Source organism: Cyrtonyx montezumae, unplaced genomic scaffold (assembly GCF_038088225.1).
Source record: "Cyrtonyx montezumae isolate F1298 unplaced genomic scaffold, pur_monq_1.0 scaffold_24, whole genome shotgun sequence".
Lineage (NCBI taxonomy): Eukaryota > Metazoa > Chordata > Aves > Galliformes > Odontophoridae > Cyrtonyx > Cyrtonyx montezumae.
This window is the reverse complement of record NW_027071981.1, coordinates 1,882,519-1,895,756: the sequence shown is the minus strand read 5'-3', so window position 1 is coordinate 1,895,756 and position 13,238 is coordinate 1,882,519. Positions and strand designations below refer to the sequence as shown.

The 13,238-nt window shown below is 36.1% G+C and overlaps 1 protein-coding gene across 8 annotated transcripts in view; it reads left to right on the top strand.

Annotated features, from left to right (window-relative positions):
- USP34 (ubiquitin specific peptidase 34) overlaps nt 1-13,238 on the top strand; it is a 133,124-nt gene that overhangs the window by 79,113 nt on the left and 40,773 nt on the right. For 7 of the 8 annotated variants that reach the window (XM_065739436.1, XM_065739432.1, XM_065739434.1 and 4 more), the window contains 13 exons: nt 1,487-1,696; nt 2,322-2,447; nt 3,182-3,304; nt 3,433-3,516; nt 3,805-3,891; nt 4,866-5,066; nt 6,430-6,512; nt 7,644-7,684; nt 8,619-8,743; nt 9,324-9,476; nt 11,782-11,886; nt 12,692-12,747; nt 12,860-12,980. In XM_065739436.1, the coding sequence (XP_065595508.1) occupies nt 1,487-1,696; nt 2,322-2,447; nt 3,182-3,304; nt 3,433-3,516; nt 3,805-3,891; nt 4,866-5,066; nt 6,430-6,512; nt 7,644-7,684; nt 8,619-8,743; nt 9,324-9,476; nt 11,782-11,886; nt 12,692-12,747; nt 12,860-12,980 (1,515 nt within the window). The remainder of the gene's footprint in view (nt 1-1,486; nt 1,697-2,321; nt 2,448-3,181; nt 3,305-3,432; nt 3,517-3,804; nt 3,892-4,865; nt 5,067-6,429; nt 6,513-7,643; nt 7,685-8,618; nt 8,744-9,323; nt 9,477-11,781; nt 11,887-12,691; nt 12,748-12,859; nt 12,981-13,238) is intronic. The other variant, XM_065739433.1, reaches the window with a different exon arrangement.

Sequence of the window (13,238 nt, the reverse complement as noted above, 5' to 3'; positions counted from 1 at the left end):
ATTCTTGTGCTAGCAGGACATGAAAGAATAGTAATATTTAGTCTCATCTGTTCTCAGCAAAATTTTTGCAGAATTGTAAGGATTGAAAGGGACCTCTGAGGATCATCTTAACTGCTCTGCTAAAGTGGATTCCCTGGAGTAAGTTGCACAGGAAAGCATCAAGGTGTTTTTTGACTATCTCCAGGAAAAAAAACTCTACCACCAACCCTGGGCAGCTTGAACCAGTGTTCTGTCACCCTCAAAGTGAAGAAGTTCCTTTTTGTGTTCATATAGAACTCCCTGTGTTCCAGTATGAATTATGGAGGAAATTATGCTGAGAATTACTGAAAAACATCTGAAAGACAGTGCGTTTGTTGGTCACAGATGGCATGGATTTGCAGGTTCAGAGGAATGTAAAGTTTAATGAGCTTAATCTCCTTTATGACAGGATTCCCAAGGGAAGCCAGTTGATGCAGTCTCTGAATTTCAGCAAAGCTTTTGATGCTGTTTCTTATGGCATCCTTCTGAACAAAATGTCCAGTGTACCGCTAGACAAAAATAGAACATGATGGGAGAACAGCTGGCTGATGAGTCTCGCCCAAAAGGTTATATAAATAGGGTTAAATCAGACTGCCAGCCAGGCACTAGTAGGTTTCTGTGGGGCTCCGTTTTAGGGCCAATTCCCTTTTAAGTTCTCATCAGTGAAATGGGTACAGGACTTGTGGATGACTCTAAATGGAAAGGAGCTGTTGAATCACTCAATGGCCGGGAGGCCTTGAAGAGATTAGAAGGACACTGAAGTGCAGGGGCTGATCTCTGATCTCTGGGGGCAGCAACAGGACCCAGGAGAGTGGCAGGGAGCTGCCCTGGAGAGAATCAGTCTAGGACTTAGGGGAAGGTTTTTCACCAGAGGGTGATGGGCATGGAACGGCCTTCCTTGGGCATTAGTCATGGTCACAAGCTGACTGAGTTCAAGGAGTGTTAGGCAGTACTGTCAGTCACAGGGTTTGGGTGGTCCTACGTATTACCAGAATCTGTACTTGATGATCATTTCCAACACAGGATAGCCTATTAATTTTATGATTGAGTTTGAATGTCTGTGTGTGATCAATATATGGAAATAGTAACTGGTCAGCAGGAACATTAAATCTGAGAAGGCTTTCTTCAGTGTGATTATGCCTTTAGAACTAATCTCAGTTTTTCCAACAACAGTGCTGTTTGTGCTGCTGTACTCTGGATAACGTTAGTCCAGTCCTTTGAAACAACTTATTTTCTTCTGGATTAGTTTTTATTAGCTTGCTTGTAGTACCACTGTGTATGCAATGGTACCGTAAGTGCCTCGAGTGAAAGGAAAACCAAAGCAAGACTTATGGCAGGTGCTCATCAGGAATCTTTGATGCTAAAGATGTTGATGTATCTTAATGTCAAGTTCCTAATTCTGATGCTGTTGAAAACACCCTGTGATTTTAACATGCATTTTGAAGTTGTTGTTTCTCTTTGTTTCTAGATGGTATTTGTATCCTTGGGAGCACCAAGGAGAGAACGTAAAGGTGAAGGTGTTCAGCTTCCAGCATCTTGCCTACCTCCTCCTCAAAAGGACAACATTCCAATGCTTTTACTCTTGCAAGAACCTCATCTTACTACCCTTTTTGATCTGTTAGAGATGCTAGCTTCCTTTAAACCTCCTTCTGGAGAAGTATCTATGGAAGATACTGAGGTAATGTAGGGCAGTGTTATTACAATAATTATATTTAAGTGGATCTCCTTCTTATCAAACGTATTTCTTACATATCATTACTGTATTTTGATGTATATGCAATTTCATGTGTTAAGCTCATTAGTATGATTTTCCATATTTGTCCTAATATTGTTTTGCTATCATTTAAAGTGTTCTGTATACTGGAGAAGCTCTAATTTTCAAAAACAGATGTTGATTATTTAAGGTGAATTACTTTTGGTGAATAAAAATAGAAGTCTATTACTTGAAGGAAGGTTAGTAAATTTTTATTACAAATCCTAAAGTTTTATGTCCTACATGCCATCATTAGCTTGTGTGGAATTAAAGAACCATTGGTATATTTAAAATGGTAGTCTGTTTTAAAATGTTATTTATAGTCAAAAATTTCATGATGTGTGGCATGCTATGAAGATAATACACCTTAATTTTTTGCTGATTCTAGTGAGATTTCTACCCCTGTGGTCTATTAATGAATTTACATTACATAGAAAACAGATAAAGTATTTTTTTCTTAATTAAAAGGTTTTTGGACTTTGAAATTTTAAGTAAGGTCATTTTCACAAATAACTTCACAGTAAAAGTGGTTGTTCTTCGTTTTTTTCAGAGTGCAAAATGTGAAGAACTCCATCTCCACGCAGAAAACTTATCCAGACGTGTTTGGGAACTGTTAATGCTTCTACCAACGTGCCCTAATATGTTGCAGGCATTCCAGAATATTTCAGATGAACAGGTAAACAAGTGCTTGTTTTATATTTTTGTCTGTATTGTACAGAGATGTTTTAGTGTTCAGTGTTTTAGTTCAGTTTACCCCAAAGTGAGTATGTGAAGTACATTCAGACACAAATAAATGTAATGAACAAACCTAATTGTTACTCAGAAATAAATTAGACATATATTGTTTCAGTTCATGAAGTTTGTTTGTATTATTTCTTAAAAAAAAAAAAGTGAATAGTGAATACAAGTTGTCACAATCCTCTTGTTTGAACTGAAATGATGGTTTTTCATCTGTTAATTTTAACATCATGACTGTTGTGATAGGAACCCTTTTTCTGTGGCCTGTTCTACAAGTTTAAAAATTGCTACTTACCAAGTGTCTGACTTGCCCACTAGATGAGGAGTTTGCCTGTATTGAAGATCTTGAAGTCATTTATTATTGTTCTTAGCTATTACAGTTCTGTCTAGATGCTCATGTGGAAATTTTGGCAGGAATTATAATTCAGCCAAATAATGTTCAGTTCTTCTACTTCAAAATTGTGTATGATTTTAATAATCTTGCAGTATCACTGCCAGATTCTTGTTATTCAAATTATTAACTGTATATAGAAATATGCTTTAAATTGCATAATTTCAAATAATAGATGAAATGAAAAACCAAAGAACTTGTCATTCACTTGAAAAACTCTTTCATTGCATTTCTTAAATAAGTATTAATGTAACTGCTGTTTCTTGCCTTTATTTTCTAAGGGTATTGATGGCATTAGCTGGAAGGATCTTTTGCGAATAAAAAGTGCCCATAAACTTTTGTATGCCCTGGAAATTGTTGAAGCTCTGGGAAAGCCCAACAGAAGAATAAGACGTGAATCTACGGTAATATATTTTCTTACACAAAATACATTTTTCTCTCTGAACCAAACTATATATTGATGAGTCATTTTACAGTATTTTGAATCTTTAACTGTTTTTGTAATGGTTTGTTACTATTTTTTTATCTTCAGGGAAGTTATAGTGATCTTTACCCAGACTCAGATGATTCAAGTGAAGATCAAATAGAAAACAGTAAAAACACATGGAGCTGCAAGGTTTGATTTTTCTGCAGTATTCTGTGATAAATAATGTCGTTTTTTGAAAAGATGTAAAATGAAATCCCACTTGAAACATTATCTTAGAGTTTATTACTTGAACTTTAAGTACAGCATATAAAATTTTTTCTGTATTGTCAGACCTGTAAATTTGTCATAGTTGAGTGTAAGGGTTTTTTCTGTTTTGATGAGTATTTGATCAGATTTTTTATTCTTTTATTTATAAAGTTTAGATTGGCATCTACTGTATTTGATTTTTCTCAAATTGGTACCATGATATTCTTACAGTTTGTTGCTGCTGGAGGGCTCCAACAATTACTAGAAATTTTTAATTCTGGAATCTTGGAGCCTAAAGAACGGGAGTCATGGACTGTGGTAGGTGATTATTCACCCTTTTTCTCCAGAATAAGATCTCTGTCACTCATAAGACTTCCACTGATATCGCTCTTGGTTATATTTACATTTCTGTAATAAGTTAAAATTTATTTAATTTCCTATAAAATAGGAAATAAGCATAGACAATAATGCAACAGACATATGCATATAAAATTCACAGCAGTTACCAAGTTCTAAGAAGACTTTGATGTGTCCTTCTAGAATTGTTTCGATATTAGAAACAGAAACAAATTGTCATTGTCTCTTGCTTCTTTAAAAGCAGAAGATGGTGTGATGGCTTTTGATGGTTTGTCCACAAAAGCCCACATCACTGTGAAAATAATAGATAGTTCAGGAAAGTGCCAAATACAGATTCCTGAACTTACACAGATCTTGTTTACTTATATGAGTACATGCTAGACAGCTGACATGTATTACTGTGAAACTGTGCTCTTGTTCTGTTAATTTTATTTCAGAATGCTCTTCTTACTGGTGGAGTTGACAGTGTGCTGTTTGGCTACAGCTGGACAGCAGAAAGCAGTGTAAACTGATCTTGAGTTACTAAATAGATCAGTGGTTTTCAACTCTATCAAGTGACGTTACAATGCAAAATGGCATTTTGAAATGCTATCTACTGTTTGTGCTGAAATATATTCTACTATAAAGCACTTCTGTATGTCATGCCCTGTGCTGTAATTAGATGCAGTGTACTATTTCCTCCATGTTATTTCATGGATAGAACAGTAGAATGTCTTGAACACATTATTTAATAGGACTAGATTGTGTACATGTTCTCTTGTAAGAAGTTTTTAGTTTATTTTTTTTAGCATCTATTCCTGTGAGGTGTTTCCACTTAAAGTTCTAGCTCTTTTTTCCTTTATAGCTTGCTTAAGTTTTTCATTTCTAATTCTGTAGTAGGAATAAAATTATTGGCAAAATACTGAAAAAATAAAAATTCATTTTCTTATTCACAGTGGCAGCTGGACTGCCTTGCTTGCTTGCTGAAGCTGATATGCCAGTTTGCAGTTGATCCTTCAGATCTGGATTTAGCTTACCATGATGTCTTTGCCTGGTCTGGTGTAGCAGAGAGTCACAGAAAAAGAACATGGCCTGGCAAATCACGGAAGACTGCAAGTGACCATGTGAAGGGCCTTCACATACCTCGCTTAACAGAGGTAAGGGATAAGTATTGTGGCTGTTCTGTGAACTTCAGATGACTTCCTTGTTGTATGAAGCCTTGATTTTGATAATAGAATGATGATTGAAAAAGTTACTAATGCTTATCTGTATCCTATGTACTGTTCTCCTCTAAACTGTAGTAATTTAATTTTACTTGTTTTCAACCTGCCAATTTTATAATCTAGAACCAAAAGACTTTTTGATGACTGGTGGGTGTACGTGATACGGGGATTTCAGAATTCCAGTGCTATACCCCTATTTCTTAGATTTTATTTTCAAAACTAATTGCTCCTGTTTTCATGGTAACCTTTCATACATGCTGTCCTTATCATTGTCAAATGCATTTCAGGTTCCTTTAGTGCAGGCTAAATGTAGAGTAACTTCTACTAAGGATATTTGAGCAAGTGTATGATAAATTTACCTAAACCTGCAAATCTTCCTCTTAGATTCTTGCTTGCTTATTTCTAAATTCAGACCAAACCTGATTCTTAATCAATAGTATTTTGGTGTCAGCTGCTGTTAATTGATTGCTCTTGGGCTCAGGACCAACTATGGCTGCAAGACAAGAGTAGATTGAACTTTGAGCTGTAGCCTAACTTCCCATTTGGCATCGTTACACATGGAAAGAACCTAAGTATTCTATAGAGCTGAAATAATTTTGTTAAAATAGATACCTAAATTGCCAAAGCTGCTCCTATGAATGGGAATTAGTGAATGTATTAACTCCTTTTTAGAATTGGACACGTGTGTGAATGCTGTTACTAGTATCTAAATCTATGTTTAAATTTGTAATTGTCATTGGTAGATATTGATTGCAGAAGCTTAGCAATTTAAATACATTAAAAGACTTCCTAAGACTTTCTTTTCAGACTTGGATGTGAAATTCTCTGGAGCCTGTCAGAAGCACTCTAAAGATAAATAATTTAAATGGATGAGTGGTCAGTAAAATGTGTTGATACAAGAGAAATTTACATACCCAACCTTACTCCTGACAGTGTTTCCTTAAGCCTAAGATTTTTTTATAAGGAAGTTACTGTGATTTAAAGAACTACACCGTGTCTTTACTAAAAGGATTGAATAAACAATTTTCTGCTCAGTTACATTGCTTTTCTGTGTTAAAGAGTGAAAGTTTAGCATCTAGACATACTCAGTGAAATGCAAGATTTTAGATCTGCTTTAATAAAGAATAGAACTATGTACTGCGGAGATGTTATTATTTCTCTTGCTGTTGTTCCTCTGTTCAGGAGTCTTTGTTTTTAGATTTCACGCTGTATAATTTAAAAAACAGATCAAAAAGCTTGTTGTTATATTAACTGGTTGTTTTTTGTTTTTTTTTTCTTTTGACTTCAATTTTTAAAGGTGTTTCTTGTACTTGTCCAGGGAACCAGTTTGATTCAGCGACTTATGTCAGTTGCTTATACGTATGACAACTTGGCACCCAGGTACAATCTCTCCTTATTTTTGTTATAAAGCTAATAAAGTGTGCACATTTTTCTTGATTGTGTTAAGTGGAACAATTAGCTTTTCCAGTTGTAGTTCCAGTTAAAACCTGTATCAGAAATTTAAGTCTGTAGGTTTTAATTTGCTTTTTGTAGTCACTTCTTTAGATAGTTAATCTTCACTTAAGAACAGTGGAGAGAACTCTCAATGGTCATCAGCAATAAAACAATCATTGAACTAAACAAATTTCCAAGAATAATTAAATAAAACCAAAACACCCACTGGTCTAGTTATCAGTCCACCACAGAAGTCCTTGTTTAACCAGTTGTTCTCCAGGGTGTATGACCTGGAGCTACGAAGTACGTACAGGATGTACTATTAAAATTCCTGTTGTTATTTTATTGACTGTATATGCGTGGAATGCAAAATTTTATCTTCAGAATATGTATAGTTACTAGTGGTTCTTTCCTTTTGTCCTGAGCAAAGTGAGTCTCTGTAAGACTGGATAGTGACAGAGTTGGAGCGAAGCTAAGGATGTAAAGGATTTGACAAATTCAGTCTAAAATTACTTACATGACTCCAAATAACACGTAATGTGTTTTCCCATATTTTTAATAAGGATATTTAGAGCTTTTTCAGCCAGGTTTACAACCGTGCCTAAGTTTGACCTCTAGCTGAGTTAAAAGAGTAGTTTTAAGTACATACATAATGTTTTCCATTTCATAACCTTTTGCTGCAATTTTTAAAAATATAAGTAAATATGAGCATTTAAATTTGTCTAATGTTCAAAAAGATTTGTTCAAAATGTGGTTTTCCACGATAAGCACTAGCTTTCTTCTGTTCTTGTTCTTGGATCTGTTTTATATCCTGTCATTCTTGGATAAAGGGGTTGTGGTTATTGTTTTTTTCTTGTAGTCAGTACAGCTTTAAGGGGGTGATTTGGAGATCCTGATAGCTGTATTATTACTGCTGATTTTGAATACTGGAAGATATGAATCCTTTTAGGAGTCAAGTATTTGTTTTCTTCGTGTGGTGTTTACAAATACCAACAGTGTTTCTCCTACATGCTTACATTTCTGAGTATGTTATGATCTGTGACGAAGTTCAAATGGCTTTGTCTTCTTCCTGTCCAGGGTGTTGAAAGCTCAGTCTGATCACAGATCAAGACATGAAGGTCAGTGCTAAAAATTAGACGTATACTATTGAACTACTACTATTAAAAATATAACGAAGATCAACAGATTGTTTGATTCATTCCACCATTATCATGCTGTGAAGTTGTGTTCCTTCGAAACGTGAGGGCAGTTACAATCTGAGTCAGAAAACAGAGGTCCAAACTTGCATGTCTTTCCTTCTCTAGAAATTGTTTATATGATTGAAATTTTGCATGGCAGTTATATCTTCATCTCGAGAAAAGTGGTTTGCGATCATCTGCATTCTTCTCTCTCAGAGAGATGAATATATGTGGTCCCATAATTTGTCACCTTCATTCTGGTTTACAGAAATCATTTGTGCCCAGAATTCTTTAAAGCTGCCCTGTCTAGCCTTCTTGTGGAGGATTCCCAGGAAAGGTTAAATGTCATGTGCTAGATAGGTCTGTATTAGAGTAATCACACAATATACTGAGTCAGTGTGCATAAATATAGGTAGGTCCTCCTAGGCTTATACATTGCCTTTCATGTTTTCACTTTGTTCTGTCCTATACGTAGACATTTATGTCATGAGTCTGAATTTTCAGTAAATGCTATACTATATCTGGGACTAAAATATTTTAGTTCAGAAAAATGCTCATGCTAAGACCTGATGCAATCCCTCAGCAAGTACCAGCTCTTCACTACTTAAGAATTAGAGATGCAGGAACGTGTTGTGCCTCAGACTCTTAATACTCAATCTAATTTAACTGTGGTAAGTAGTATGATGATCAGTCTTCAGTAGGCATACTGGTAAAATTCTGAGCTGAGATAGTATCTTATATGCCAATAAGGATTTAGCCATATATTTTAATGTGATTGAGGTAAATATCATATGTTGCTGGTTCTATATAACTCTTCAACATAAGAAGTTTATTTTCTTGCAGTATGATTTACTCTCATCTGATTTTCTTTTAGTTACACATTATTCAATGTGGCTTTTGGTGAGTTGGGCTCACTGCTGTTCCTCAGTGAAATCGAGTCTGGCAGACAGCGATTATTTGCAAGACTGGCTAAAGAAGCTTACACTTCTTATTCCAGAGGTATGTTAAAGAAGAGATCATTGCATTACTAATTAGTGCATGATATGTGTCAAGCTTCCATTCAATTCAAAACACATTGTTTCCTGCTGAAAGTAAGCAGACACTGAATCGTTGTCTTGCAATCCTGCTTAAGAGGTAATACAGTGTAAAATGGCACATTCATGGGTTGATTGCAGACCAGTTTTTAGACTCACATCTTTGTTCTTGGCTTTTGAAGTTAATTCATTTATTGCGATTCATCAAAAATTTCTGGGTGATGCACTCCAACATGGATTAATCTAAATATACTTCTGCCATTATGGTGTTCTTTTCAGCTGTACTCTTTATCACAAAATAAAGGGAATGAGAGTTGATATAAAAATACTTATCATAAATGAATCTTTGCCTAACCTTAAGTAATTTCCTTGGCTTCTTTATTTCAAGGATATCTTTTGTGTAGATGTTTTCCGAAAGGCATACTGTCCTGATCACCAGATAGGTATTACGAGAGAAACTTAATTGTAAAATTAGGGAAGTCTGAAAAAGAATTAATCTTCAAAATAATGTATGTTATCACTTCATTTATTTATTTTTGACAAAGACTGCTGTTCGTCATGAGTCATGCAATGGTTTATACAAGTTATCTCTTTCTGGCCTCGACGGAGGAGACTCAATTAATCGGTCCTTTCTGCTGCTGGCTGCATCAACGTTATTAAAATTTCTTCCTGATGCTCAAGCTCTAAAACCTATCCAGGTAAGAATTTTCAGGAATTACAAGATGTATTTAACCTTATATTTGTTAATATAAAAGTAGAATAATGGTAGAAAATACCATTGTTATCTCTGATGTACAGTTTCAGATACTCCACGATGTTAAGACCTTTGGTTCATACGCTTTCAGAAACTGAACAGGTTAAGTAGTTAAAACTGTGACACTGCAGTAATTCAGACCTGCTTGGAGAAATGTAAAACATCACTTTGAAGATGCTTTTGCTTTGAACTTTGTCATCCATATAATTTCTATTAGGAAGTAATGCCTTCTTTTCAAAATATGCACCAACTTCCTTTAGTAAGTCCATAAACAAACCGGTGCATAATTATATACTTGTATAGGTGCCCTTTGTTGTTGCAGTAAAGTGTTACTGTTGTTCCATTAATAATTGCTTCTGTTTTTTCTGTTGCTGTATTATTGTTCTCATGGCTACACTAAGTAGAAAAGATACTATGGGATGGTTCCAAATCTAATTCAGGAAGAACTCTGAACATTGACATGTGTGGATTCATAGTTGAAATAATCTTCAGGATTCTGCCTAAATTCATTTTGCATGGGAACAGTTAGGTAACAGCCTGAACTAGTGACAGAGCACCTGGTGAAGGGATGTAGCCAGTCCTGGGAGCACAGGTGCAAGCAGTTCACCTGCAGGACCCGATGGGTGGAGCCAGGCTCCAATCCTCTCTAACCTTGTGTAAGGGCTGGTAGCTGCAAGGGAAGAATCGCTACGTGGAGACTACCTCCTCTGGAGTATTTGGTGAGCCCTGATCATTAAAAAGGGATAAACAATTCCTTATTACCAGACTGTGACCTCTTCCTTTCTTGGGTGATCCTTTAAAGTAGCTCTGTCTGCTGCCACCTATCCTGACAGGCAGGGAAGGCTCTGCTCACTTCGTCCAATGTAAATCTGAGGGAGAGCACTTCATAGAGTAGCTTAGTTTGGAAGGGACCTTAAAAATCATCTGGGTCTTCCACTGTGGACTGGTTGCCACCCACTGGATCAGGCTGCTCAGGACGCCATCCAGCCTGGCTTTGACTGGTTCAGGGGATGGAGCATCCACTACTTCTCTGGGTAACCCATTCCAGTGCCTCTCTACCCTCTTGAGTAAAAAACTTCCTCCTAATAATCTAACCTAAACCTCCTTTTTTTAGTAGATTAGAAGCATTCCTGCTTGTCCTGTTGCTGTCAGATCATATAAAAAGTCAGTCTCACTCCTGTTGATAAGCTCCCTTTAAATAGTGGAAGGCTGCAGTGAGGTCTCCCTGGAGCCTTCATTTCTCTGAGGTAGACAAGCCCTGCTCCTTCAACCTCTCTTTGTAGGAGAGGTGTTCCAGTTCTGTCATCATCTTCACGGCCTTCTTCCGGACCTGCTTTAACACTTTTATGTCTTTCTTGTGCTGGGAGCCCCAGGCCTGAACTCAGTTCTCTGAGTGGAGGGAGACAGTTGCTTCCTGTGCCTTGCTGGCCAACTGTCTTCTGATGCAGCACAGTTTGTAGTTGGACTTTTGGGCTGTAAGCATATGTTACTGGCTCATGTGCAAGTTTTTGTCTGCCAGGACTCCCAAGTCCTTTCCTGCAGGGATGCTCTGTTCCACAGTCTTGTCATGTAGAAATGTAAGGCTCACCATCTTAAAGTTCCACAGATCTTCCTTTCTCTCTTTCCTCTGTTAAAACTTGGAATGTAGTTTCCTTTATTCCAGTCAGCAGGGGGACTTCTTCTGACAGCCATGACTTTTTGAATATGTTAAAGGTATGCCAGTTTCTTCAGGATTCTGTGACCTCATAGGCTTGGTCAAATTCAGTCTTTATCATGTGGTCTTGAACATGCTTTCTTCTTTAAGTGGGTGATGTTTTGGTCTCCCAACTCTCACACAGAGTTTTAAGGACTTGAGATACAGGGGAAGCCTGAAACCCAGTGAAGACTGAGTTTTGCAAAGAACTTATTTAGTATCCCAGCCTTCTCCATGTCCATCGTTGCCATTTTTCTAATTTATCAGAGGGAATAGTCTCTCCTTGGCCTTGTATGACTGTGAAGTGTGAGGACAAAGTTAATAATAACTTCTTCTCAACATTTTGACAGATCATAGTGACAGTCTTGAAGAACAATGGTAAGTATTTCACAGGGAAAACTAAATGTGCATTGCCATCATTATAAAATATTGTGCTTCTATGAGTTTGTAGAAAGTAATGTTATATTGGAACGGTTATACATTTACTACACTGCTCTAGTACACTTATTATAAAAGTTGTTTCAGTACAGTCTAAAAAAGTTATTTCTCAACACAGATTGAGGATTATGAAGAAGAGTCAGTGCTGCGACCAGGTTGTAAGGAATATTTTTGGCTGCTGTGCAAACTGATTGATAACATACATGTCAAAGATGCAAGTCAGGTAGGTTTTGCTTTGCAGTCATTAAAATGTTTGCTTTAGGAATTTGGGTATTCAGATTACTTTTACATAAGAGTTAAGAGATTTTTACTGAAGGTGTAGTGAACTGTGAGGAACAGCTCTTCGATCATTCCCTTTACTGCTTTCTCATGTGTGTGTTAGCAGCTCTTGACCAAAGGGAGCTACAAGGTATGTGCATTGCAGAGTTGAGAAGAGAGGATTGGGTATAATACGCAAGGAGGGTGAACTATGGGAAATTGAGACATTGTGAATGTGTTAGTTACTTAGGAGAGATTGGTTTTTGATAATTTCAGTGCATTTTAAAGAGGCAGAAATTTGAGAGAAAAAATTTAGTTAACAGCCAGTTAGCAAAGGTTAGGGAAGCTATTCACATCTCTTGAAGTATCTTATATGAATTAAGTTTAAGTTAACTTTTTTGTCAAGTTCTGCAAGAAATGATAATTGGTCTTTTGAAACTTCAAATGACACAGTATGTATCCATGTGAGAGCTAACAAACACTTTTCTTTAAAATAGTACTATTCAGTGGTTTGTTTTTTTCCCATATGATAGTATATTTTCAAGATCTGGAATTGAAAGAGCAATTTCATCTCCACATCACTGAATTAAAAAACGATTGTATCATGTTTCTATAAGTGTATTAAAATCTTACAAAAACACTTAAAATACGAGTTTTCATTGTCCCTGATATTCCATGTGTATTAGCACATTTTTATCCAAAATCCATTTTTATCCATGAAGTACATAATTCTTTTTCATTTAAATTCCATTTTGTTTCTTTTTAATCAGACCACGCTGCTTGATCTGGATGCACTTGCAAGACATCTTGCTGACTGCATTCGGAGGTATGGTTTGGTAGCAGTCATTTCTCTTATAAATTGTATTGTATGTATTGGTAGTGAAAAAAATAGTGGTTTAATATTTCTTTTATATTTGTGTGTATGTATATATATATAGCAGAGAAATCCTTGACCATCAAGATGGCAATATTGAAGATGATGGGCTTACAGGACTTCTTCGCCTCGCTACAAGCGTTATTAAGCACAAGCCACCCTTTAAGTTTTCTCGTGAAGGGCAGGTAAGAGAAGAACAATGACAAACTGTGAAGACTACAAGATAGTGTCATCTTTTGTTCTTTATTTATGTCATTTTATTTCCCCTCTGTCTTGGTTGCAGATCTCTATATTTGAAAGTGTCATATTTCTAGCCGTGGAACGATTGATTAGAACATATATACCTCTCATTCCTTGATTTATAAGTAGTATGTGCAGTCTCTTTCTAATCTAAATATATTTAATTTCAGGACCAAGTTCTTATCTTAGTTATTTTCTCTATT